Source organism: Vombatus ursinus, unplaced genomic scaffold, assembly GCF_900497805.2.
Source record: "Vombatus ursinus unplaced genomic scaffold, bare-nosed wombat genome assembly UNPS02014781.1, whole genome shotgun sequence".
Classification (NCBI taxonomy): domain Eukaryota; kingdom Metazoa; phylum Chordata; class Mammalia; order Diprotodontia; family Vombatidae; genus Vombatus; species Vombatus ursinus.
The window spans coordinates 35,237,178-35,261,273 of NW_020954559.1; the positions used below are offsets into that span (position 1 = coordinate 35,237,178).

Sequence of the window (24,096 nt, forward strand, 5' to 3'; positions counted from 1 at the left end):
ATCAGGTGTGGTACTGCTGATAGTTTATTATACTTCTTCATCAGGGAACCTTTTATAATGTAAGAGAGCCTGTTAACGATTCAATAAAAACTGAGATGCAACACATACACGATCTTATCTAACAAGCTGAAGGATCAAAGAGATCTTCCTAGAAATGTTATATCTGCAGGAGAAGGGTTAAGAATATGGTCAAATGCACCAGAGATTGAGAACAAGCATTAACATGAATCCTGTTGGTGGCCTGCAGGATAAAATGCCTCATTAAAATAAAATCACTGAAAATAAAAGGCAACCCATGGAAAGTTGTGCATATAAGAAATTTATTTTTTATTCAATTTGCAAAGGTCCCTTTTTTAAACAAACAAAAAAAGGATGGTATAGTTTTCTTAGGACACTGGTTTATTCATTTGACATTTTCTCCATCACACCATTCTTCATTATGAAATCACCAAAGCAGAAAATCATTACAATACTTGCACAGTGTCGCTACTAGCTGCATCAATGTTGACTTGTATAAAACTATAAACATACAAATTCAGCATGAGACTCCCTCAAGGGTCTCTCAACTGGCTAGATATACATAGCAGAAGAAGTCTAAAGCAGAATATACTCCCAAAGAGTGGAGGAGGGGAAGGGAAATCCAACATGTATCAAAAACAGTCAAATTGAAATACTCCGACCTAACAAATTCTACAAACAACAGTAATTTTCATTGCATATAAAGTAAACCGTGCTAACATCCCTTCAGTGGGCGTTCTATGGTAAAGTATTAAGCACATAAAGTAAAATGCAAGATAAAACTATTCTAACATAGGACTAACTCCAGGCTGTTATCTGTTTATAATCAAACACTGGGCTATGACCCATTCTACTTCATTCAAGTCATAAGCCAAATATTTTATCTGGTAACTGACACCAAAGAATGGACTATACATATCCAATTGTAAATTTTACCATATGAAAGGTGAAAACTCATTTTCAAACATCACTGAACTCAAGACAAAAGTCCTTTCCTCCATATAAACAATGCAAATTGGTGTGAGAAATCTATTCTAAGGTTGAAATAGTTCAGACCTTATAAAAAGAGAAAGCATGGGTCTTCTCTTACTATAGGCTCAACTAGAAAAGTAAATGAAAGTTTTTTTATAGCTATGTCCAAGTATAATAAGCTAAGGAAAGTAATTAGGACACATTTTTGGCCTCTCAATTTCTACTCAGTTTTTACAAGAAAAATACCAATTTTTGGTGCTAGTATTGGGCTTGGTGACCAATAAATGTTAAAAAGGAACTTAATTCTCAAAGAGCATCCCACTGTAACAATACCTAATCACCAAGTCCTACTCATGCAACAAACTAAGACTTCACTTTAGGAAACCGCCAAATGGAAGCTTTACTTTTCCCAATAAATCAAAATGTAAAAAATGATAGTTGTGGCATTCCTCTCCAAATTAATGCTACATGGATACTTCTTCCCAAAAAGTCAGTCAACAGTATGAATCAATGTGCTTCAAATGAAGAAAATCCATTGACTTTTAGGAACCATGATAAAGGTGCATTGTGCCCAAGATAGTATTATCATATTTCTCCTCCACTTTAACAGAATTGGAATGCTCAACAACACTATTAAGTTCTGGGATGCTCTCAGCTGTGTCCCCAAACCCATGGTAATGTCCATAGTGCAAATTATCTCCAATATCATCTAACCAGGAAGGTCTATTAGCTACACAGCTACTTGGACTTCCATTCAGATGGAGAGAGCCACACATATCAGGTGAAATGTTCATTGTCTTTTCTGATTCTTCAGCACCATTAACAGAGGGAGTTTTCTGGCTATTTGCAAAAGTCAGTCCTGGAATTAATCCACTGCTAATTCCATTAGGTGCTGTTAAGCATTCTCCATTCCTGTTTTCCATCCCATTGAGCTGTGTCGTGGAAGGGAAGTCCAAATGTCCATTGGTGGCATATCCACTTGTCAATGTATTCAAAACGGAGCTACTGCTATTCATATCTGCATTAAGAAATACACCTGTCACCAAAACTCAGAATCAATGGGGGGGAAAAAACATAAAAAATTTGGCTATACTTAAATAAAACCTTTTTTTATTTTTCAAAATCAATTAGATCTTCTGTAAGGTATTGATCAATTTTCAAGATACATGGCATAGGTGTGTCTAAAAATGAATGACAAAATAGTTTTGATTCTTACGATTTTAACTCGGCATTTAAAAGATGTGGGGCCAAACTGAGAAACTTAGGCTATCATTATTTACTTTACAAAGAAGTCTTTAAACTTTTATTGTAGTTTTCAAAATAATTGTTTTTTGAGTCATTCCTAGTTATACTTGAAAAATTCCTAGCAAAGTAAATTCTATCAGACTCAAAAGTAAAAAACAAATTTGATTTTTTTAAAAATACACTTCAGGTTTTCACTAGGGAGGCCTTGACCAGGGTTCAAACCCAGTCCCATGCCCAGGCAACTTTTAAGACTATAATCCTGGCAGATCTGAACTGGAGTTACCTCACCTAAGGGTTCCCAATGCCTACGAAATCACAGGACCTAACCCTCCCCCTTCCAAGAAAAAAAAATATAAAATGGTTTTCACAAAGGATTAAAATGAAGTGTAACACTTCATTCAAGATTGAGAAAAACAGTACATAAAGTAACTGAAGCAAGTTAATTACAGAAGCTATTTATAAGAATGTAAGACAATGCAGTGTTCTAAAGCAAGTTCAGACTAATAATTTAGGAAAGCGCATATGCAAATTTTATAGGAATAGTTTTCTTTAAGTAATATTCAAAAATTGACATAATCCATATGCAAAATGCCAGGTGAAAACAGAATTGGCAAAATGCACAGACCAGAATGCTTGCTTACGAAAAGAAAACATGGAAATTAATGATATTCATGCAAAAGGTCATTTTGAATGACTAGTTCTGAATTTTATTAAAGTTATTATATTTAGGATACATCAGCCACATTAAAAAAATAAGTAGGGGAAACACTGATTTTTGAAGCTTAAGACAAAAATTTATTCAGTAAAATATTGATAAAGAAAAAATACCCATTACAAGTACTGGGATAGACCAATACATATTACAGTTCTGTACTTTTTAACTCAAAAGTGTATATGTAGACATGAATACAGAGAATAAGTAGTTTAAAACTGCCTCTAATCCGGGACTATTAAGTAAGGCTTGCCACTTAAAGTGCTGCTCTATTGTAATAAAATGTAGTCTTACAATGACCATTTCAAAGAGTCCATTTCTAATAGATTTTCACATATAAAAGCATTTGATGCATACCTTATTACCCTTGTATAACAGTGCCCTATCAAAGTGCATATTTTTAATTTTTTCCAGTCTAAGTACTTTTCTACATTGCACATTTATGCTACATCTTCATTCTCCCTTCCCCTCATCTTCAACCCATGCCCCCATCTCACCCCTTTCAAAAAATAAATAAATAAATAGAAGGATGAAAAAAGCTGACAATGTTCCAATAGTCATCAATTTTTGTCTGGCAACAAGTTTATAAACTTTTTAAAGGCAAAAATACATTAACCAAGAGCATGGTTTCCATAAAATCTGCTAAAATGGAGGAAAATGGATACTTTCTCTGATCTTTCAAGTTGCACCTATACCAGTGTCTTAGACAACAGTGAACAATGGATCTGGAGTTAGAAAATGAAAATTTTGAGTTCCAGTTTTGTCATTTCTGTTGTTTGATCAGGACCAATGACATAACCACCCTTATCCTTAATCTCCTCATTCATAATATAGGGATGATAATATTTTCATTCCATATCTCACAGCCAAGCATAATGTAAATATCAGCTGTTATTACTTAAATTCAAGAGAAGTGACCTAAGCTAAGTAATATAAAAAGCTTTAACAACCACCAAAAAAATCCCAAATCCCCAGGCCATTTACCCCAGGGGTAGCAACTATGTAATTTCTATTTTTCAAAAACAAAGCCACAACTTTTCCTTAAAGATAAAATCTGGCTATGGGGCAGCAGTATCCACTTGAAAGATAAGAGAAAAAGAAAAAAAAAAAACAACCTTGTCAGTTCAAGTATATGTGTCCAATTAATTATCCAAATCTCTTTAAAGAGATGGAAATAGTAGACAGTGTAATTGGGTTCCCAAAGGTAATTAAAATAGCTAGTCAACTACTCAAAGAATTGGGTGTGTTGCTTCAAACCTAGCTTACTTTGATCTGATATACTTTTTAAAGAAGAACACAGGGGAAGGTGGGCAGCCTATTTTCATAATTTATGCGGAATTAAAAGTTGGTACAAAGGAAGTAATATTTTTCTCAAGCAGCTAGGTTAAAGCAAATTAGTTCCAGGGATCAACAACCTAAAAAAGCCCAAGCCAAGTAATACAGCCTCATAACACTATCATGAAGGGAAATAAAAATTGTAAACCCACCAGAATCTTGCTTTAACATAATAAAATGTAATGACAAGACCATCTCAGATCCTGCTCAAAAGGGTTTGGTTAGTACAGTCAATCCCAAATCTGCCACTTGACATACCATTCTGCTCATTTAATGCTGCCTAATAAAGACCTATACTTCCCTTCTTGCTGCCTTTACCTGCTCATTCCACAGTTTCCACCGATGTCCGAACAGACGAAGGCAACAGCACATACACAGCCCGGATTTTGCCTTATGGCGGATCTGCTTTAAGATGCAGCCTCCAGGAATGCATGGCATCTAAAAGCGGGGCCCACCTGTACCAGAGTGATCTTGTTATAGCAGGGTCTCACCTATACAGGTGTACCTCGCTTTAAGCCAACCCAATATATGAAAATCCAGATTTACACAAAGAGATAAATTAGGGGGCAAGTATTTGCTTTAAAAAGGATTCACAGTAAGATTCCTTCAGATATTCAGCCCCTCCCAACAATTTAAAATGTGAAAATTTGATTTATACACTTTTCAGGAATGCATTCATCTACTGCATAAAGTGAGGTAGATCTGTAACATTCCCACTGGCACAGCCCTTAAAGGGCAGCATTCTAGCAAGGCTTCTGAATAGAAGTAGAATATACTTAAAAATATAAACATTAAAAGAAGACATTTCAAGTGGCCAATTTATTAGTTAAATGAGACTAGCTGGAAGTTTAAATTACAATAAGAGGGCAGGATTTGGTTCATTTTTCTAAATGGCAAGTCCCTGAAACATTAAGGATAACTAAAAAACTAATTACTGCTTAAAAAAAAAGTGAAAAATCAAAACATTCCTGTTTTAGGATTTTTTTTTTAAAAGATGTCAGAGGCTAATAATTACAACTGATAAAAAAAAAATAACATGCCTACTGGCACAGAGAGCTGAGCAGGTTTTTTGTCTCTACTCTGAAATGGGCTTGAACTATGAGAATGATTTATAATTTCAACATAGTAAACTGCTAGGAAGTCCCATCGGAACAGTAGAAGGCCAATATATTTGACTTACAAGTTTGTCCCACTGCTTTTCTTATTTTAAGTTTTGCTTTACGGAGTAGCTGTGGTATTTATACATCTGCTTTGTTATATAGATCTTAACTGCAAATAAACTTGACTACTATTTTAATTAAAGCATTTTCCACTTAGGAGTCCCTATTTACTCTTTTTTTAAAAAAAAAAAGGTTCCTAGGATTTTAGATTATTTAGTAACAAGATATTTCCACTTTTTTTTTTTTTTTTTTTTTTTTACTAATTTTACTAATATACTTGTATGGCTTTCCTTTAATGTTTTTTAATATACTAGAAATATTATATTACATTTCCAAAAAGATATATATAGATATATATGCATATATATGCTTCCTTTTAAAGTTTACTTTTTAAAATGGCTTTCATGTTAATTCAGAAAACAAAACATCTATTCTATTATACCCAAAGTTGCACTTGGAATATAGAAAAACAACATTAATAATAAAAATCAGTTTCCATTTCTAAGCATTACACTACATTAGTAAAACTGTCATAATCTTTACCTTTCAAATACATGGAAAGGCTGAGAAAAGAGCTTTTAATTAAACTAATATAACAAGATATATTTGTGGTAACTCATTTTTAAAATATTCTAGAATACTATTAAGAAATGAATCTCTTGCTATTGGAAAATTCAAAATGTGAATATTTAACTATTACTACAAACAGTTCTAAGCCTATGAAATTGGACATAAAAAACTTGTTTTGCAAATATTTCTTAAGGTTTCCCCCCCTTTTTTTAAACTTAGGTATATATTTTAGCAAAAGCTAAATATGTTCATTTCATTTTTTACTTTTTCACTAACTACAAATCTCTGGTAATTTCTAGCTATTAACATAACTATCTTTAGAACTATTTGTATTAAGGTACATATTACTCTGAAAACACTAACAGTACACTATGTGTGAGATGCAAAAAGTATTCCCAAGTTAAAAAAACAAATTTAAAAACTCTTTAAAAGATAAAGAAGGCACATTAAGTTTAAGCCTCAAAGAATAATAGGAAGAGTGACTTCATAATTATTGTATATATCCACACTAAGTGTGTCAAGAAATGTTTCCTTGTGTCTACAAACACCCAAAAGAATGGGCATTGGAGTAATACAAGTTTCCAAGACACTGGACAACAATGTGCAAAAAATTCAAAGAAACCTTTGTATCTTAGAAATAATATGCATACTGATTCTTACAACGACAAGGGGTTTGCATTGATGTAACTGTATAAATTTCTATCTCTTTTGGTCCAATAGAACCACTCTCCTGTTGTTTGATGTCTTCAACCATTTGAATGTTGTTGCAGTTAACAGGAAACTGTCCACTCCCACCTGATACAACAGCAAACTCTCTATCAATGTGCATACTGTCAGCATCATCATCAGCTCCTCCGTTCACTTGTGGTATGGAGCAAACAAAGCTCTGAGCTGTCAAAAAAAACCCCAACAAAACAGGACGTGATCTTAGGTTATTCTGTATATATAAAAGAAAATATTAAGACAAATACTCTGATTTCATATTTTCAAAGCATTCAGTAGTTTAATGCCTAACAATTTTATACACACACACATTCACCCCTTTATATCTTGTACTTTGCCCTCTTTCCTGAAATCCACATGAACTGCTGGTTACATGGCAGTCAACAATCTGTACCACAAATCAGATTTTCTTAGCAAATAATTTTATAACTGAACCTTAAAACTTCTTGGAAGTAGTAATACCCATTTGGGTTCTACTTGATGGGATATGGTATTTGAAGCATACTGTGTTTCCATTCTAAGTCTTTTATTTCAAGAGAAACATGCATAACTTTAAACATTCAACAGAAATGGTGATATATTTAAACGTTTCCACTGTTTTCTCATCATTGAAATGAATGAAAATTTCTAGCAAGCAACAATTACTTAATGATACGTACAAAGTGTTTTTAAGTTCCTATATTTTTACTTTTATGTTATAAGCCTGTTAATTTGAGACAACTGGGAGATCCAGAAGAAGAGGAGTTAGTCAGCTAAAACTTGCAATTGAGTCAATGGTTAGAAGTGATTACTGAGTTTCAATCAAGGTTGTACAAAGGTGTCACGAAGCAATAACAGTCAGCATTTATAAAAGTACCACTTTAACATTTGGAAAGCACATTAGATACATTATTCCTTTTGAGCTTCACTAACACCTTGTGAGAGAAACACTACAGGTATTGTCATCTTACATTCTACAGATAAAGAAACTGAGAAGACAGACTGCCATTTTCCTTTGGTTACACAGCTATTAAATGTCATAAGAAGGATTTGAACCCAAGTCTCTCCTGACTCTCAGTCCAATGCTTATTATAGCCTGCTACCTTTCACCTAGTAGTGCCTCCCTTTCTTGGTTGGATCTCAATCTATTCATGAAAATCACATGTAAATGTGTGAAAACAACTGTTCTGATCTATAAAAGTTAGCTGGAAGCTAGCAAAATATGGAAAAGTAAAGAACATAAAGGTAGAACTGCAACTTCTTACATATAAACCACATGAAAAAAGTTAACTACTCTTGGTGTTAAACAGAATTTCTATAAAGTACAGTAACAAATGCTACATAACCATAATGAGCAAACTTGACCCTGAAGAAATATGAGAAGGCATCTTACTCCCTTCTTTGTAGTTAGGAGAATATATTGGTGGAACCACTCTTAGATTTGACTGATACATTGGTATGTTTCGCCAAATTATTTTTTTCCTTTTCTTTTTTAAATTCTGTTATACCAGATAGCTCTCTGGGTAGGGGGAAGAGGAAGAGAATGCTGACAAATGAAAGTGATGAATAAGCAAAAGATATCAATAAAAACAAATTTTAACATATAGGAATAAAACAGAAGGTTCAAAAATATGTGGGATGGAAAAAATCTTACATATGCAATGTTGTTGTAATATTGGAGACATATGAATCAGTTAAGCAAAGCATAGGCAGCAGAATAACAATAGTTTCAAATTATTCCCAAGCCTGTACTAAAATCAGTGATAGTGAAGTTAATGTGCAAACAGTCTTAATGAATCAGAATAAAAGATTTGTGTATGATTACATCAAGGAAACAAGAAAGGGGATAGATGCAGAGGGAGCTTCAATGAATACCCAAATGGGGTAATGGTAGGGGGAGAAAGTTAAGATATTATTCCTAAATTTGCAAACTGCTCAAAATAATAAAAATTTCAGTTATGTTTAAGTTGTGGGGTGGGAAGAGTAAATTAACTTTGTATTGATACAGAACATTCTGAAATATTTTTAAAGACCAAAATTAATTACAAATTGAAGCTCTCTCCCCCACACTATTCTTCCCTTCCATCCCCAACAGAAGAACAACAGGTCCCGGAGAATAAAGTATTCCAAGTGTCTGACACAATATACTTTATTAACATAATGGCTATTCATTCTTGAATAAAGCATTTGCATTACGATAAATCATATTGTAAATCCAAGCAACCTGTGTAAATATCTACATTTTATAAAGCTATGCGTAATTTTAGAAAAATGTCAATTAGTTTTTATTTCCATTTTAATAAAACTGAGGATTAGTATCATGCCAAAAGCTCATTCCAAAGACACTAAAACTCAATCATCAAAAAGGAAGTCATTTCATAGCCTAGACCTAGACATAGCATTAATGCCCCTCCCCACCTCTTTGAATTTCCAAATTGGGAATTCTTAAGATCTAAATCTAGTCCATCTTAGTTTTACTTAACAATCAAGAACTATTTTTTTCAAGCATTTAGAGCAATATGTTATCTTCTACTTCTCAAGTTTTTAAAAAGAAAAAAAGTTCAAATACAACAAAAATTTAATCTGAAGAGGTAAATGACATATAATCACTCAATTACCATTGAAACCTTTAAGACTGAAAAATTGCTACTTCCTAAACAAGAATGGACAGAATTTCCAGAATAACTCAAAATGGAAGAAGCAAAACACAGCCTCAGAAACAGAGGCAGTAGTGTGGCTATATAATGGAATATATGTATATCAAAGTACTGCTAACAACTGAAGTACATACATAGTTTTTTCTTATTTTTATAAAATAATTGCAGTAAGATTGAAAATTTTTAATGGGAGACCTATGTAAAGAAATTATAGACAAGGTCCCGGTAAAATTTAGGTACCATTTTAAGAACAATGAATTAGGCTAGCCTAGACTGACTTCTTTATAGTCACAAGCTAAGCAACAGGATTTCTAGTTAACTGATTAAAATACGTGATGATCTTTCAACTCTACACTTTGATCTTTCAAATTTTAACAAAGTTTCAGGCTGGAAGCATACAAAATGTTTAAAATCAACTTTTGACAATGCTAACTCCCTTAGAAGTCATGTGGTCTTGAGTCAATACTGGGAAATTCTACCATATGTACTTGTCACCACCACCCCCTTTCAATACTCACTAGCATGCATATCAAGTACTTCTTACGTGAAAGGCCTAGGCTTTTACTGTATACCACTCTATTTAAAAAAAAGTTCTAGCAAGCTTCTAGTATATTTTTTAAACCACTCTAGCATGAAAATCATATATATATTTGAATATCAAAGTGCAGAATTTGAACTAGTTGTTTCCATTAACTTTTCCCCAGTCATTTTATATTATATATATATATATTTTATATAGAGAGACCAACTCTACTCATTGAAATATGCTTTATACCATTTCATCAAAAAAGATGTATCTTAAAATTAGATTAATTCTCAGAAATCTTGGGAAAGCATCAAGATTCCCAGTTCATTTATCCCCCCAGAAGAATCACTTTAAATGTTATATGTGAAGGTAAATACCATCTGCAAAAAAACCAAGATTTTCTCTCTAAATGTTTTAAAAGACCTAACAATAAAAACAATGGAATTTATGGTATTTCATATAGGTACTTTGAAAACAAACTTCTTTGTATTTTTTAACTGCACAAGCAATAATTTGATATGAGGTGGCATACTATAGTGAGTAGAGTGCCAGACTTTAAAGTCAAGGAGACCTAGGTACTCCAGTTACTGGGTGACAGTCACTTAACCTTTCAGTCATTGCTTCCTCATCTGTAAAATACAGAAAATAGCACCCACCTCACAGGACTGTTTTAGGGATCAAACGAGATATGTACAAGTGTAAAGTACATCATAAACCTTAAAACAATATATAAATACCAGCTATTATTAGTGACTAAGGAATCTTACACATGCTCTAAGTTGAATACTTGTCTGGATTGACAAGCATGGAAAGCAACACCCAAATAAATCTCATCTCCAATTTGGGTATTCCCTCCAATGATGCTGACTGCAATGACCACCCATCTTTCCTGTGACTCACCTATCTACCCTGCATCTGCCACACAATTTGCTAGAGGCTCTAACTTCTTAAATCAGAAAGAGACAAGTGAAGCGCGCAGACTTTCAACCTGTGAAGCAGCTCATCTCCTATTTCTATCCTAAATATCGACATATTTTACTTGTTATTTCTGAAATTTTTCTTTCATTACTTTGTACCCTGCTCATATCTACTTTATAGCCTCCCACTGCCCTCTGTATGATATGCAATTCCTTGGAGATTCTAGAGTTGTTTCATAGAATTAAAACACTGGCACAAGTGTTGAAAAGATAGGCCTCCATTTCTGAAGAAACCGTGAGGTCACTAAAGGTTAGTTATATATTTTAGGCAATTCACCCTTTTTTATGGGGTTAGTTGGAAATAATAAGGCAGTAGATGGATACTGCACTTCTGGGAGCAATGCACTCCTCTTCCTTTTTAATTCTGGGCCCAAATCCATGTCAGCTGTCCGATTTTCATACACATATACACACACCTACAATCTCTAAGCTGTCTCCAACTGCATGTTGTAATTTGGGCAATAAGACATTCCTGAGTTGTTATATCTCTTCCAAGAGGCTAGGCAATCTTCCAGGGCCTGATGCAAAGAATATAGTCATCTGCAAACAGCAGTAACTACTGGACATCATCTACCAGAGAAGTCTCTTCAACTTGCACTCTATACTAGATCTCCATCACAGTGGCAAATGTCTTTCTTTTTAAATACTTCTGGCCTAATGTTTATGACCATAATGTCAATAAACTTAAGTTATTTCTTATATATGGGAATCTTAACTGATACAGACGTAGCAATTCCTTAGTTGAAAATCTTTAAGGTAACGTTTTGTTCTACCAAGTTATTTCTCTATAATTAAAATCTTCCATTTTCCACCTATTTTAATTACAGACCTATTTCCATTTTCCACCTATTTTAATTACAGGTAATATCACTAGCAGATTGCTAGTGATATTACCTGCTCCCTAATAGTAACTAAAAGATGCCATCAATGCATGGGGAAATGTTTCAAAAACATTTTATAAATAAATGAGTATACATGTCAATACTTGGTGATATCTTGGTCATCGTTTTCAGTATTAATGTTTTTCCACATTTTAATCTTCAGACCCCTTAATACAGTCTCAAAATGCCAGCATGGCAATGTATGTACTTGTTCCAATACAGCTGCTTTTCCCCACCTTCATTCTCTTTATTGACATCTCCAAGTATATTTGTGTGTATGTGGTAGCTTTACTATCCTGGAAGGTGAAAAGCTATTAAAGCAAAAAGTACAGGTCCTTTTCCACTGTTGTTTGCTGACCTCCATCTTTAAATGCCCTCAGGATGACTTTGCTTCATTGGCTCTCTTGCCTGACTTAAAATTAAAAAGTATTTTTAAAGCATCTACAGATTTGAAGGTGGGGGAAAAACTCCTACCCTCAAAAAGCTTAAATTCTAAGACACATTCATATAGCAAGAGACAAGACGTCTATTTTGGTTTGGAAAGTTATGGTTTTAGTGGATGGAAATATAGGTGAGTAAATGAGCACATTTCTGGGAACAATGGCAGTATTGATTTAATTAGTGCTACAAGCAAAGGGGCTCAGGTCTGTGTGTTCAGCAGCAAGGAAGTTGGTCCAATTGGGTAGTGATAAAGTTTATCCAATGTTAACAGGCCCAAGGAGTTCTGGAGATGAAAGAGCTGAATACTCTTTTACCCTGTTTTGCCTACTATTGCTTTTTTTCTGGTTTAGGCAGAAATACTGATCATATATTTAAGATTTTATGAACAAGTTCATATTCTAAACTAGGGTTGCTTTGGCCACCATTTCTTCTCTGAATAATCCATATAAAATTATAATTGGTGTTTCGCTTCCGTTGTCCATTATCCATTTTCGATCACATGTATCTTTTTATTCTTTCTCACTTTTTACTAAGGGAGGCAACAAGAGGGCAATCTCAGGATGAATAAGTGTAAGAACATGAGTTCAGGAATTCCTGGAGAATGGATCAATAAGCTACAGCTGCAGCAAAAGTATGTGCTTTTTGGGCAATATTTAAAATATACTGTCCTCTTAATGTAATACTCTAAACTGTTTGGCACATATGCGAGCTTGAGAACTTTGGATTAAGAAAAAAAGATAATGCTACTTGTAACACACCTAACCAAGAAGAAAACAAAACAAAACAAAAAACAAGAGCCTATCACCAAGTCACAGAACAAGGCAGTCTGCAGTAATAAAAAGCGTACTTTGCCAACCCTTAGGTGAGTCTTGGGCCATCTTTCTGGGTAACTTCATCAACTCCCTGAGGTTCAATTATTAATGCTATGCATGACTCCTAAATCTGTATATTCAGTCCTTATCTCTTATGATCTCTCATCACACCTCCATTGCTTGTTTGCCAACTGTTACCTAGATATCCCATATGGACTTCAAACTCTAGCCATATCAAAATGGAACTCATTATCTTTCTTCCTAAACTGACTTCTCTCACAATTTCTTCTAAATGGGACCACCACTCTTCCTGTCACTGAACTTTGCAACCTAGAAATTCTTAATTTCTGACTTTCAACCTCCTAACCAATCAATTGCCACATGTCAGTTTTACCTCAACATCTCTTTACGTTTGACTCCTCTCTACTGCTAACAAAACCATCCTTCTCTTAGATTACTGAAATAGCCTAAACCAGGGGTGGGGAACCTGCGGCCTCAAGGCCACATGGGTCCTCTAGGTCCCAGTACAGCCCTTTGACTGAAACCAAACCTCACAGAACAAATTTTTTTATTAAGGGGCCTACATGGCCTCCTGGCATTCAGACCTTCTCTTCTCTAATCCATCCTCCATACAGTTATAAAATTGCTATATGTTGGTATACTAAGACAAAACTTAAAAGTCTCTTCTCTTAACGAATCACCATTCTTTCAGGAGTTAACCATATATTAAAAAAAAAACAACAAAAAAAACACAAACCCACCAAGTAATTTGGGGAGAAGAAAAACAAGCTGAAAATATCAGAAGCTTCACACAGCAGGTAGTAGTTGAGCTGACCTTTAGGAATTTGGCTTTTTTTTGGCAAGGCAATCAGGGTTAAATGACTTGCCTAGTCACACAGCTGGTAGGTCTCATGTCTCTGAAACCACATTTGAACTCAGGTCCTCCTGATTCTAAGGCCAGTGCTTTATCCACTGCGCCACCTAGCGACTCTTCAGCTGAGCTTTGAAGGAAATTATTCTAAGAGATATGAAGTACGTTCTAGATCTAGAAGTCAACCAGGAGCTAAAGCACTCCAGTGCCACTTCCCTCAAGAGCCCTTTCTAGATGCCCTCAGTGGTTAATGCTGTGTATCTTACTATATCTGTCTTGTGTTCACTTAAAAATCTGTGGACACGTTGTATCCTTCTAGTAAAACATAAACTCCTCGAAAGCAGGGGTTTTTCCACATTTATATCCACAGCTCCTAGAGCACAGCATTTGGCAGAACAGGTACTTAAGAGGGATATTAATAGCATCGAGGGCATCTTTAGTTACTATTAGGGAGCAGGTAACATAACTAGCAATCTGCTACCTATATGTAGCACAAAGATGTTGGGAGGATAAAATTAAATATTTGCAAAGCAATTAGCATAATGCTTGGTTACAAGCCAAGCATACTTACATGCAGACACATCTCTTAACTACCTCTTTGACCCTCAAGTCTCTACCTATGACTCTGACTTCTTTAAAATTCATAAATCTTAGCTTTGAATGTTGAAGAGGCCCCAGAAGTCACCAATTCCATAACCCTTAATTTACAGATCAGGAAATCAATTCACCATACGAAACTGGTGAATTAACCAGGCCACATAAAGTAAGGCAGGATTTGACTCAGTTTCCTGATTTCAAGTTCAATGTCCCATCAACCACACCAAGCTGCCTGTTTATCTCCAAAATAAGGAGATTGGAGAAGATACCTAAAAACTTTTCTAGTTTATCAATCCAAGACTAAGCCAAAATAATTCTTTATAAAGGCCATCTTTATTATTATTTTTTTTTACAGTTACATGTCTATGTAAGGATATTACTTTTAAGTTCAAAGCTTACTGCAGTTGAACCTACAAGGGAATACGAGCTTTAAGAAATACAAACTTACCTATACCAAAGAAGCAGGTAGCATGGCTACTGATCTAAAAGTCCTAAATAAAACAACTACAATAAAAGTTGTCTGATACCTGAATATGTATCATTTAGAATTCCTGTGTAAGATAAAAACATTCTGGACTCCATGACTTTTAAATATATAGTACAGCTGTGATTCAGGTCACAGTAAAATCACAATAGCTATAAAACATACTCGGGAAAGGAGCTTTCAATCTTAAAATGTTGACAAGGAAATAATCCCTTATGAGGCTCATAAAATATATGCTATAGTTGGACAACCACTTATCTTTCTTGTGTGTATATAGTTAGGAGGGAAGGATTTTGTAACTCATACTAATTATCAGCATATTCCAGGGCTTTATGTATGGAGAATATCACAAAATAGGAGACAATACATCAAATATTTTTACCAGATCAATGAGAATCAATGAGTCAATGAAGTTAATGTTTCTGAATCCTACTTTGCATTGGAATAGACATTATTTGCTGTTCTTTGGAAATAAACAAAAGCATACATATGTAATTAAACTTAAGGTTTTTAGGGTAGCCCTGAAATTTCTGAAATGTCTTTGCAAAGCGATTACTATTTTTTATTCCATTACATACTAAATTTTTATTAAAAACAAATTATATCCATCTGTTTCTACATTAAAATCACCGTGTCTAAAAGAAAAATGATTCCTTTTAATATACAACTGGGTAATTTTTTTCACTGAATATTTGACTAAGAGGGATTTCAACATAATAATGCATTAAGATGGGCATAATTCTATAAAATAAAGAAGTGAAAATCTCATAAACCATTAAGCTTAAGCCACCAGCTACTAACAAATAAACAAACATTAAGCACATACTATGTGCCAAACATTGTTAGGGGCAATATACAAAAAGACAAAAATGAAACTATTATCTTCAAGAAACAAGGAAAAAAGAATTTGTTGGTTCATAAAGTTAACTTTCAACCTTTTTATGATGCAAGAGTGGAAAGTTGTGTTGTTTTTTTCCTATTTAAATTAAATCTGCCTTTGAAAAAAAGCTAAAAATTCTTTTAAAGTCAGTGATGTACCTATCTTATAAAAATAATGGGGAAAAAAAGAAATGAAGCATCAATTATTTTGTAAGCTGTCACAACTTGGAAAGTAAATTAACTACCTAAAAGATGAGACATAATGTCCAAGTAAAATAGCAGAAAAATCTATATGAAAAGGTGATTTGGCATTTAAACAAAGCTACTTTTGAGCATGCATCATAATAAGGTGTGCCCTCTCAGTTTGATACACACCACTGTAACATTTATGATTTTGTATAATTGAAGTCTGGCTTTGGAATACTCTTATTAAAAACAAAGTACAAAAGCAGAAGGAAAACAGTTATAAATTAAAGCTTCAACCAAGAAATCATAGGTAGCCATTACTTTTGAAACAGACACTAAAAAAGTTGTCCTGGAAATATAATTTTTAGTTTAGTCTTTGGTTTAAAAACATATAGCATTTGTACAAAACTATTACTTAGAGCTCATTTCAAACACTTATAAGCAAACAAGTTAAGTAGTTATCAATTATCATATCTAACTGTTTAGACTCCTATGTTTCTATCTTTTTAAGGTTTACCTACTCAAACTATCTAATGAGGTAAAGAGAGAGTTTTGCAACTCAATATGTCAGACATTGTGATGAATAAAATAACTCTCAAAACTCTGGGAAAAGCATTGATTTAGTGAAATAAAACTATTTTCCAAAGATAAAGAAAAACATCAGTTTTTTTTCCCTAAAATATTTGTTAATTTTGGCAGCAGTTTCTTTGAAATCCACCTAGACAGAATGTATTAAGACTTGTTCCACATTCATATCCCGAATTTTATATGAAGAGGGTTCAGCTGTCTTCTGGATATCCTAAGTTCTTGGTCAATAAGGCAACGTAACAAACAGTGGAAAAGATATTTTTGTCTTCAAACCATCTGAAATACCCAAATAGATATACATTTAAGAGGAAAACATTTGACTAAAATTAACTTGCCAGTAAGAGTAATTTCTCTGAAAGGCCTCTGAATTTTATTTTATCCCACAAACAGGATTACATCTGTGATAATGTAATGCAATAACCAAGAATATGTCGTCAAATGGTAGTTGTGTTATCTGATTTCCCTTCAAAAGGTAGTTTAGCCCAGGTTCCCCTTTACATCTTACTACCAAAATGGCACGTATTTATACAATGGAGAACAAAGACTCTTTTAAACAGAATCTCATTCTCATTCAGAAGTACTAAAATAAGATAGCTGTCTGAATATTGAGTATAGCTTAAGTGTATTACTTTCTAAAGAACAAAAGGCCAATTGACTTTCCTAGAGTCCTTTCAGAATTAAAATTTTAAAATACCATAAATATCAATACTATCAAACCTATCTAGAAAAAAGAATTTTGATGAAAAATGTATTAAGTTCTGGGGGCAAGGGGTAAAGGTGGAGATTTTTCATTTCTGTAGGGTTCTTTAGGTGATATTTCAAGACTGGCCTGACCTGACAAAACACAGAAAATGTTATTTCTACGTAAACTGATTCCAATAGTCTAAGACAGAAGGAACTTAATATTTATTCTTTAATATGATACTATTTCCTTTTTCATTTATGCTAGAATAACTCAAAAGCAATTATGACCTATATTCATATGAAATATACAAGGTTAATTTCTTTATAAATATACATGTAGAAATTTTATTGATTCTTGGCATGTGAAATAAAAATGGAAGCTTCTTATATTTAATATGAAATTATCAACTTGGAGCACCAACAGCCAATCTGAATAAGAATGGGAAGTAACTTAAAATGAGAAAAAACATAACCACAATAAAATCCTTATGCATTCAAATGGCAAATGAAAGCAAAATTTCAGTTAGAGTATATTGGAAAAAAAAAAACTCTGGGAGCATACACTTTAAGTTTGTTTTTTGAGTAAATAATCTGGGTATTTCAGATAAAATTTCCTAAAATTCACTTAAATGTTTTTATTTGGATATCTTCAAATCTCCATTTTACACATCTGCACACAGAGAACACAGTAAAAATCCCCATTATTTCGTTTTCCTTCCTCTATACCTGACACCTGACTTTACTGAAAGAAAATTAAAAAACTGAGGCAAATTAGGAAATTTCAAATAATTCAAAAACCAAAATAACAGGTATAATAAAAACAAGCAGCAGCAGTATTCCACAATGTAAATTACACATGTATATTACATTACATAAGTGAATTTGGAACAAGTATAGAATAATAACTCTTTTGGACTATTACAAAATAGCCTATTCGAAAAGCAGTTATTTGAACTCCAGGTCTACAATATAAAAACTCACCTTTTAAAAATTAGAGAAATAAAGTCTTCAGGGGAAAAAAATGGAGATGAAAGATCTGAAACTTAACTTCTACAGTATTTACAATGAAACATTAAATATGACAGAATCACAAACATTTTCATTTGAGATGCTTGGCCAAATTCTTATAAAGTCGAACCTTTGCTAAGGTGCTATAAAAACGGGTCCTGATTCACTTAAAGTTTACATTCATCCAGCAACAGCTCTAAAAAAAAAAATACTAAGAAATAAGGTATTCTATTTAGCTTTTTGAAAAAGATGTTGAGGAAAAACTGGGAACAAATCATAGTTAACTGTTTTTTAAAAATTTTGAGTCAACATACATACAAAAATATGCAATCAGTAATCCATCACAGATTACCAAAAAAAACCACTTCAATTGGGTTAATTATATTTGATAGATTCTACTCACTGTCCCCAATTTGTACTTTCTTGTGCAAGCCACAAGTTCCCTCACCTATAAAATGTACAGTTGGACTAAATGCCCTCTGAGGTCTCTCATTTCTAAAATTCTATGCCATTAAATGCCTCAGTGTTGTGCTATGTATTTTTATGTGCACATTTTCTGAAGTCATTTCAAGGATTCTCAGAAAGGTAGTGACATAAGAGTATTTGATTCCAGAATTAAGAGGCCCAGATTCCATCTTTATTCTGCTTCTTCATATAACCTAGGTGTCTGGGAGGAGCAATCTAACCTCTCTGAACCTCACTGTCCTCATCTGTAAAATGAGGGAGTTGGAAGCAGAACTCTATCTATGATCCTGTGATACATACTTTTTAAAGTTAAAGAACAATTCTGCTGTAGTTGACAAAAATCCTTAAATTTATAGCGTATATTTGCTATGTAAACTAATCTGATTCTTCTCCACAGTAAATACTTTTTGCACGTGTTTAAATGTTTTTAAAAATTGGTCATTCTTGAAAATCTGTCAACTTAGTTGTAAGAAATAATTTTAAACACTCATTTATAGAGAGGGATCAGAATTAGAGGAAACTAAGGTCTCAAAATACACCCCCACCCCAAAGTTGAATGGCTAAATAACTAAAAATAGGAATAAGACAGAAATAAATTCTGTCTTGGCTTGAAATTCAGTTTAGAGACTAATTCTATTGCATGCTAACTTGACATCTCTAAATCCTGATATTAAAAGTGTTCAACTAAGAATTTTTTTTATTTTAAAAATTGTGTCATGGCAATAAATCTGTATGAATCAAGGCTGAATATTTTACGAAGCAAAATAGTCATGAAGAATATACCCCAAGTTATCATCGGAGAACTATTGCAGCTTAAAGTATCAAAATAATTTTTTTTTAAATTGTGGCTTCAGTATGTTGACAATGTTGGATGGTGACTGAAAAATGAATGTTGTAATCAAAAATGTGCTTGAGATCAGACAATAAAAGAACAAGAATAAGGATTCTAGCATGTGCTAACTACATAACGAACACTAGAAACTACTGGAAAACAAAAAAGTAGGGTTTCTTCTATTAAAAAATATATCAGAGTACTTTAACCAATAAGTAAGAGAGGTTAGAGTCAAACTCTGATGGCTACTATTCTCTTCATGTCTGATTCGTGACTGCTGACTATAAGCATGAGGATATAGTTATTTAGGGTTTTGTAACAACAATCAAGCATTTATTAAATGCTTATTATGTTCTGGGCACAAAGTGCCATTCTTCTTCTGTGAATTCTGTCAACTGACACTGCTTGCTAGAAAACATTTACCTATATACACATCTGCAATTACCTGCTGGTCTATTTCACTAACACCCAGGATATGAAGTACTGAACAAGACATCCTAAGAGAGTATCAACTGTTTAAAAGAATTGTATTAGAAAAACGGGCCATAAACAAATATAAGGGCACCACTGTTTTGCCACTCAGCTTACCTGAGTCAATATTCACCTGAAAGAGGGATGAACTCAGTTTTTCCATCCTAGCCACAGACTTAAGACCCTTATCTTTGAGACCACACCCCAAATCAGTCATAAGATGAATCAAAGGCATAATGGGAAATACCCCACTTCTCCAACTCCTAGAATTCCTAGGGAATTGAGGAAAACTAACAAACATATTAGAGATGGGTCCTTCCGAATATAAAAGCAGAAAGCTAGGAAACCATCTTTGAAACTACCACTTTATCTGTTGATCTGATGCAGATTTCAACACTTGCAATATCTACCTTTTAAATCTCACTTGGACATCCAAATTTTGTACATGGGTTTGCTCTCCATTTCCTTTGCTACTACTGGTATGGATTCGATATAGAAATGCTAATTTGGAGAGGCCTGGGCTGCTGAAGGCAAGAATTAAAATGGGCAGAACTTAAGTCAAATCCTTGATTTTAGTGGAGGAAAACACTTGTAACTGAGAAAAATAGCTCTGATTCAGTACACTGATTTGATCTACAATACAAGGTGACCTTTCAAATAGTAATGGAAAATATTGAGTTCTTATGTATGTATCAGATTCATTGTTTAAGTGATAATTAAACCTTAACAAACCTGTTTCATGGTAATTTCTTAGATGAACTGAACAAACTAAAATGTTCCTTTTACTTATCCACAACCTAACCAGCCACTGCCCCATCCTCTGGGCTTAGAGTATGCAGTCAAAATCACATTGTTTTTAAATGATTTAAAGCTTTACTAAATTTGTTAGCTATAATCCATGCTGTATTTAAAATAGATTTTTAGGCATCATTAAGTCTTAGCACCTACTATGCTAGATGCTGGGAATATAAAGTCAAGATCAAAATATTTCTTATCTTCAAGGAACTTACATTCTAGTGGGAAGAAACCTGTACATGATTAAGTAAATTTTTTTTTTGTCATTTGAACCTGTGATTTCAGATTCATTGGTGTAGTGAACTCCCTTTATGAAGGTAGATCATCAATTCTTTTGAAATTGACAATTTTATAGGGTTCCTGGGAGAGGCTAAGTGACTTCTCTAGGGTCTCAGGGTATATTTACTAGAGGCAGGACTTTAAAACAGGTCTTCCTAGCTGAGATTGCCTCTCTCCCATTCCGTGTTGCAAAAACAAATATATAAGTAGATACAAACCAGTCTAGGAAAAAACGTTGGATTTGTGTTGTGAAGGTATTACAGAGAAAATTATCTTTTCTGGAGACAACAGAAAATCAATGAAACTTCCTAAGTAGAGAAGTGTGATACAGTCAGATACATGCTTTAGGAATATCAATTTGGAAGCTCAGTATAAGAAGGAATGGAGTAGCTGGATGCAGGGAGACCAACTATGTTAATAATATAGGTGAGAGGTGATGAAGGTCCTGGTGGTGGTCTTAGTTATTATGAAATTCTCTGCAAACCTATATTCTCTGATCCTGGTTCTGCTCTCCAGCACTACACAAAAGGCAGGGATGAGGACACTCGCTGAACAGCTGCACTCAATAGTTTATCTGGGGTCATAGGACTAGTGACTTAGGTGGGACTTGATAACAGGTCATCTTTCCGTCCACTACATTGTACCAGACAAAGACCTAACTCCAATTAAAATACCGGGGTTATGTAAATCTCCTCTCCCCCGTTAATGTCCCCTTCAAAATGTGGCACCTGGAACATTACAAATATGCAGATGTGCCTCCCTGTGCCTAGATACCATTAATGATGCTTGAGGTATCATTAACTGTTAGAGCAAGTATCACCCTGTTAGCCAACTCGTATTGATCTTACAGCTAAGATATGTGGATCTTCCACTTACACAACTAATTTGTTAATTACATGCAGAATTTTGCAGCTAAACCTATTTCTTCTTCCTGATTTTCCATAGTTCTACCACGACATGGTATTTTTGAATTCTTATTCTATAATTAAATTATTAGTTATTTACTTCCTAATTGTGGTAATATTTACAAATGAGTAACTCAGCTAATAAGTTTATGTTTAATAAAAAGTCAGAGCCACTATCTAACCCATGGATGCTATTTTTATATAGGCTAAAACACCCAAACCAAGTCTTTCATCTCTCAAAGCAGGACAACATACATAAAACTATTGAAAGGGAGGTTTAGAATGGAAAATTAAGTAAACTGCTTGCAAACTATACCTATGATTAAAAGAACACTGTCTTAGAGGAAAAGGCCACTCACAACTGAAATAAGCTTACTTACCTTACGCATGGAACACTATGTTAAAACGACACATAGTGTGCCATGGAAAGATCAGGTCAATTTATGTAAGGGTGTACACTTCTGTCTACTAGAGGATCAAACAGCCATAAAACCACACTAACAGAAATTTTTTTCACAAGCTCAGTAACAGTCAAAAACCAAATAAATCAGGCACAATGGCAGAATTTTTTAATAGTTATATTTCAAATACAAGTACAACACAGAAAATATTTCTATAATCTATATCACGATGCCCAAGCAAACTTGAGTGGTAGCAAGAATGTATTTAACATTTGTTCTTCAGCATGTTTTGAGCCTGTTAAAATTTCTCTCTTATCCCACCTTTTCTTAAGAGGCCAGTCTTCACAGCTACACAGAAGAAAACTTGAAGGTAACCAAAAGAGTATGTCTCTTGGTGTATGATCTCCTTGTCTGTGAAGCTCTCACCGCTCTATAAGGGAGCTTTCAGCCTTTATGGCTGAAATAAGTAAGATATGCAAAAAGGGAATGTGTTCATTAAAACTAGTTTCTTCCCCACCTCTAAAGCAGTCTCACCTTCAGTTCTAGCCTTCTTTATTCCAGCAGACTCGACATCTTCGAAGGACCGCTTTCGATTTGTCCCACCACTAACATGACTAGGAAATGCATTCTGATGAACCCCATTTAAGGTGCCATTAGTATAGAAACGATTCAGATGACAATTCTGGAGGTTTAAGAGAAACTGGGCACATTCTTGGAAACCCTGGGTTTGTGCAATTTCTGCTGCTGTCAGGCCACTGGCATTTCTTAAGCTGCATAATACAAAGAAACTGAATTACATTCCATTAGCAGTTTAACTTGGCTGCTGCTCCTGCTGTTCTTACTGACTAACTATCTGAAGGTGATATGAGAGAGACAGAGAGAAAGACTATACAAATTTACAGCAAATTTTCGTTAAAGAATAAGCAAATCATCTTAGTTCTTTAACTAACTTTTGCTCTTATACATCTCGTTTCTAAGCAAGATTTGGAAGACAGTGTATGAAGACAAAAATCATTATTCTAAACTCCCTTTAAGAAGTTATATTCCTATTTAACACAAATAGCATAATAAAACGCTCAATCTGAAGAATCAGAACTTTATACTAACTTCAGACTAAGCTTGAATCCTGCATTCTATCATCTGCCTATACTTATTTTATAATCCAATATTCTATCTTGAGTAAAAAGTTAATTATATAATCAAAACAAACATATACTAGTAATTGTCCATGGCATTCATATAACAATCACTATTCTGCCTAATGAAAAAAAAAAGTTACTCATAAGTTTAGGTCTGCTCAGAGCAGATTTTATTCAGATATGTGACACTATAAGTGGAAAGCTGGGGGATTACCTTGACACTTAAATTCGGTATTCTAATTATTTTATTATAAGACCTTATGTATTACTTAGAAGCTAATCTTGCATAGATGATTACTTGGTTAGATAAGCTGGCCAAGACTGTCTGAATAAGAATTCCCTTTGGAAAGTCTGCTTACTCACTTATAAATAATTCTCTATAATAGAATATGTATTACTTAAAAGAATCAAGACTTTGATACTTTCTTCAAAACACTAAAAGATAACACTAAGTTATCTAGTAATGAAAATTAAGATTGAAGTGGAAACAATAAAAATGAAGGT

General features: G+C 33.8%; 1 protein-coding gene across 1 annotated transcript in view; it reads right to left on the reverse strand.

Annotated features, from left to right (window-relative positions):
* Positions 1-378: 378 nt before the first annotated feature.
* LOC114046157 (ankyrin repeat domain-containing protein 10-like) overlaps positions 379-24,096 on the reverse strand; it is a 48,232-nt gene continuing 24,514 nt past the window's right edge. The window contains exons 4-6 of the mRNA XM_027866406.1: positions 22,988-23,223; positions 6,808-6,903; positions 379-2,008 (exon numbers count right to left, since the gene is read on the reverse strand). Of these exons, the coding sequence (XP_027722207.1) occupies positions 1,533-2,008; positions 6,808-6,903; positions 22,988-23,223 (808 nt within the window). The 3' untranslated portion in view covers positions 379-1,532. The remainder of the gene's footprint in view (positions 2,009-6,807; positions 6,904-22,987; positions 23,224-24,096) is intronic.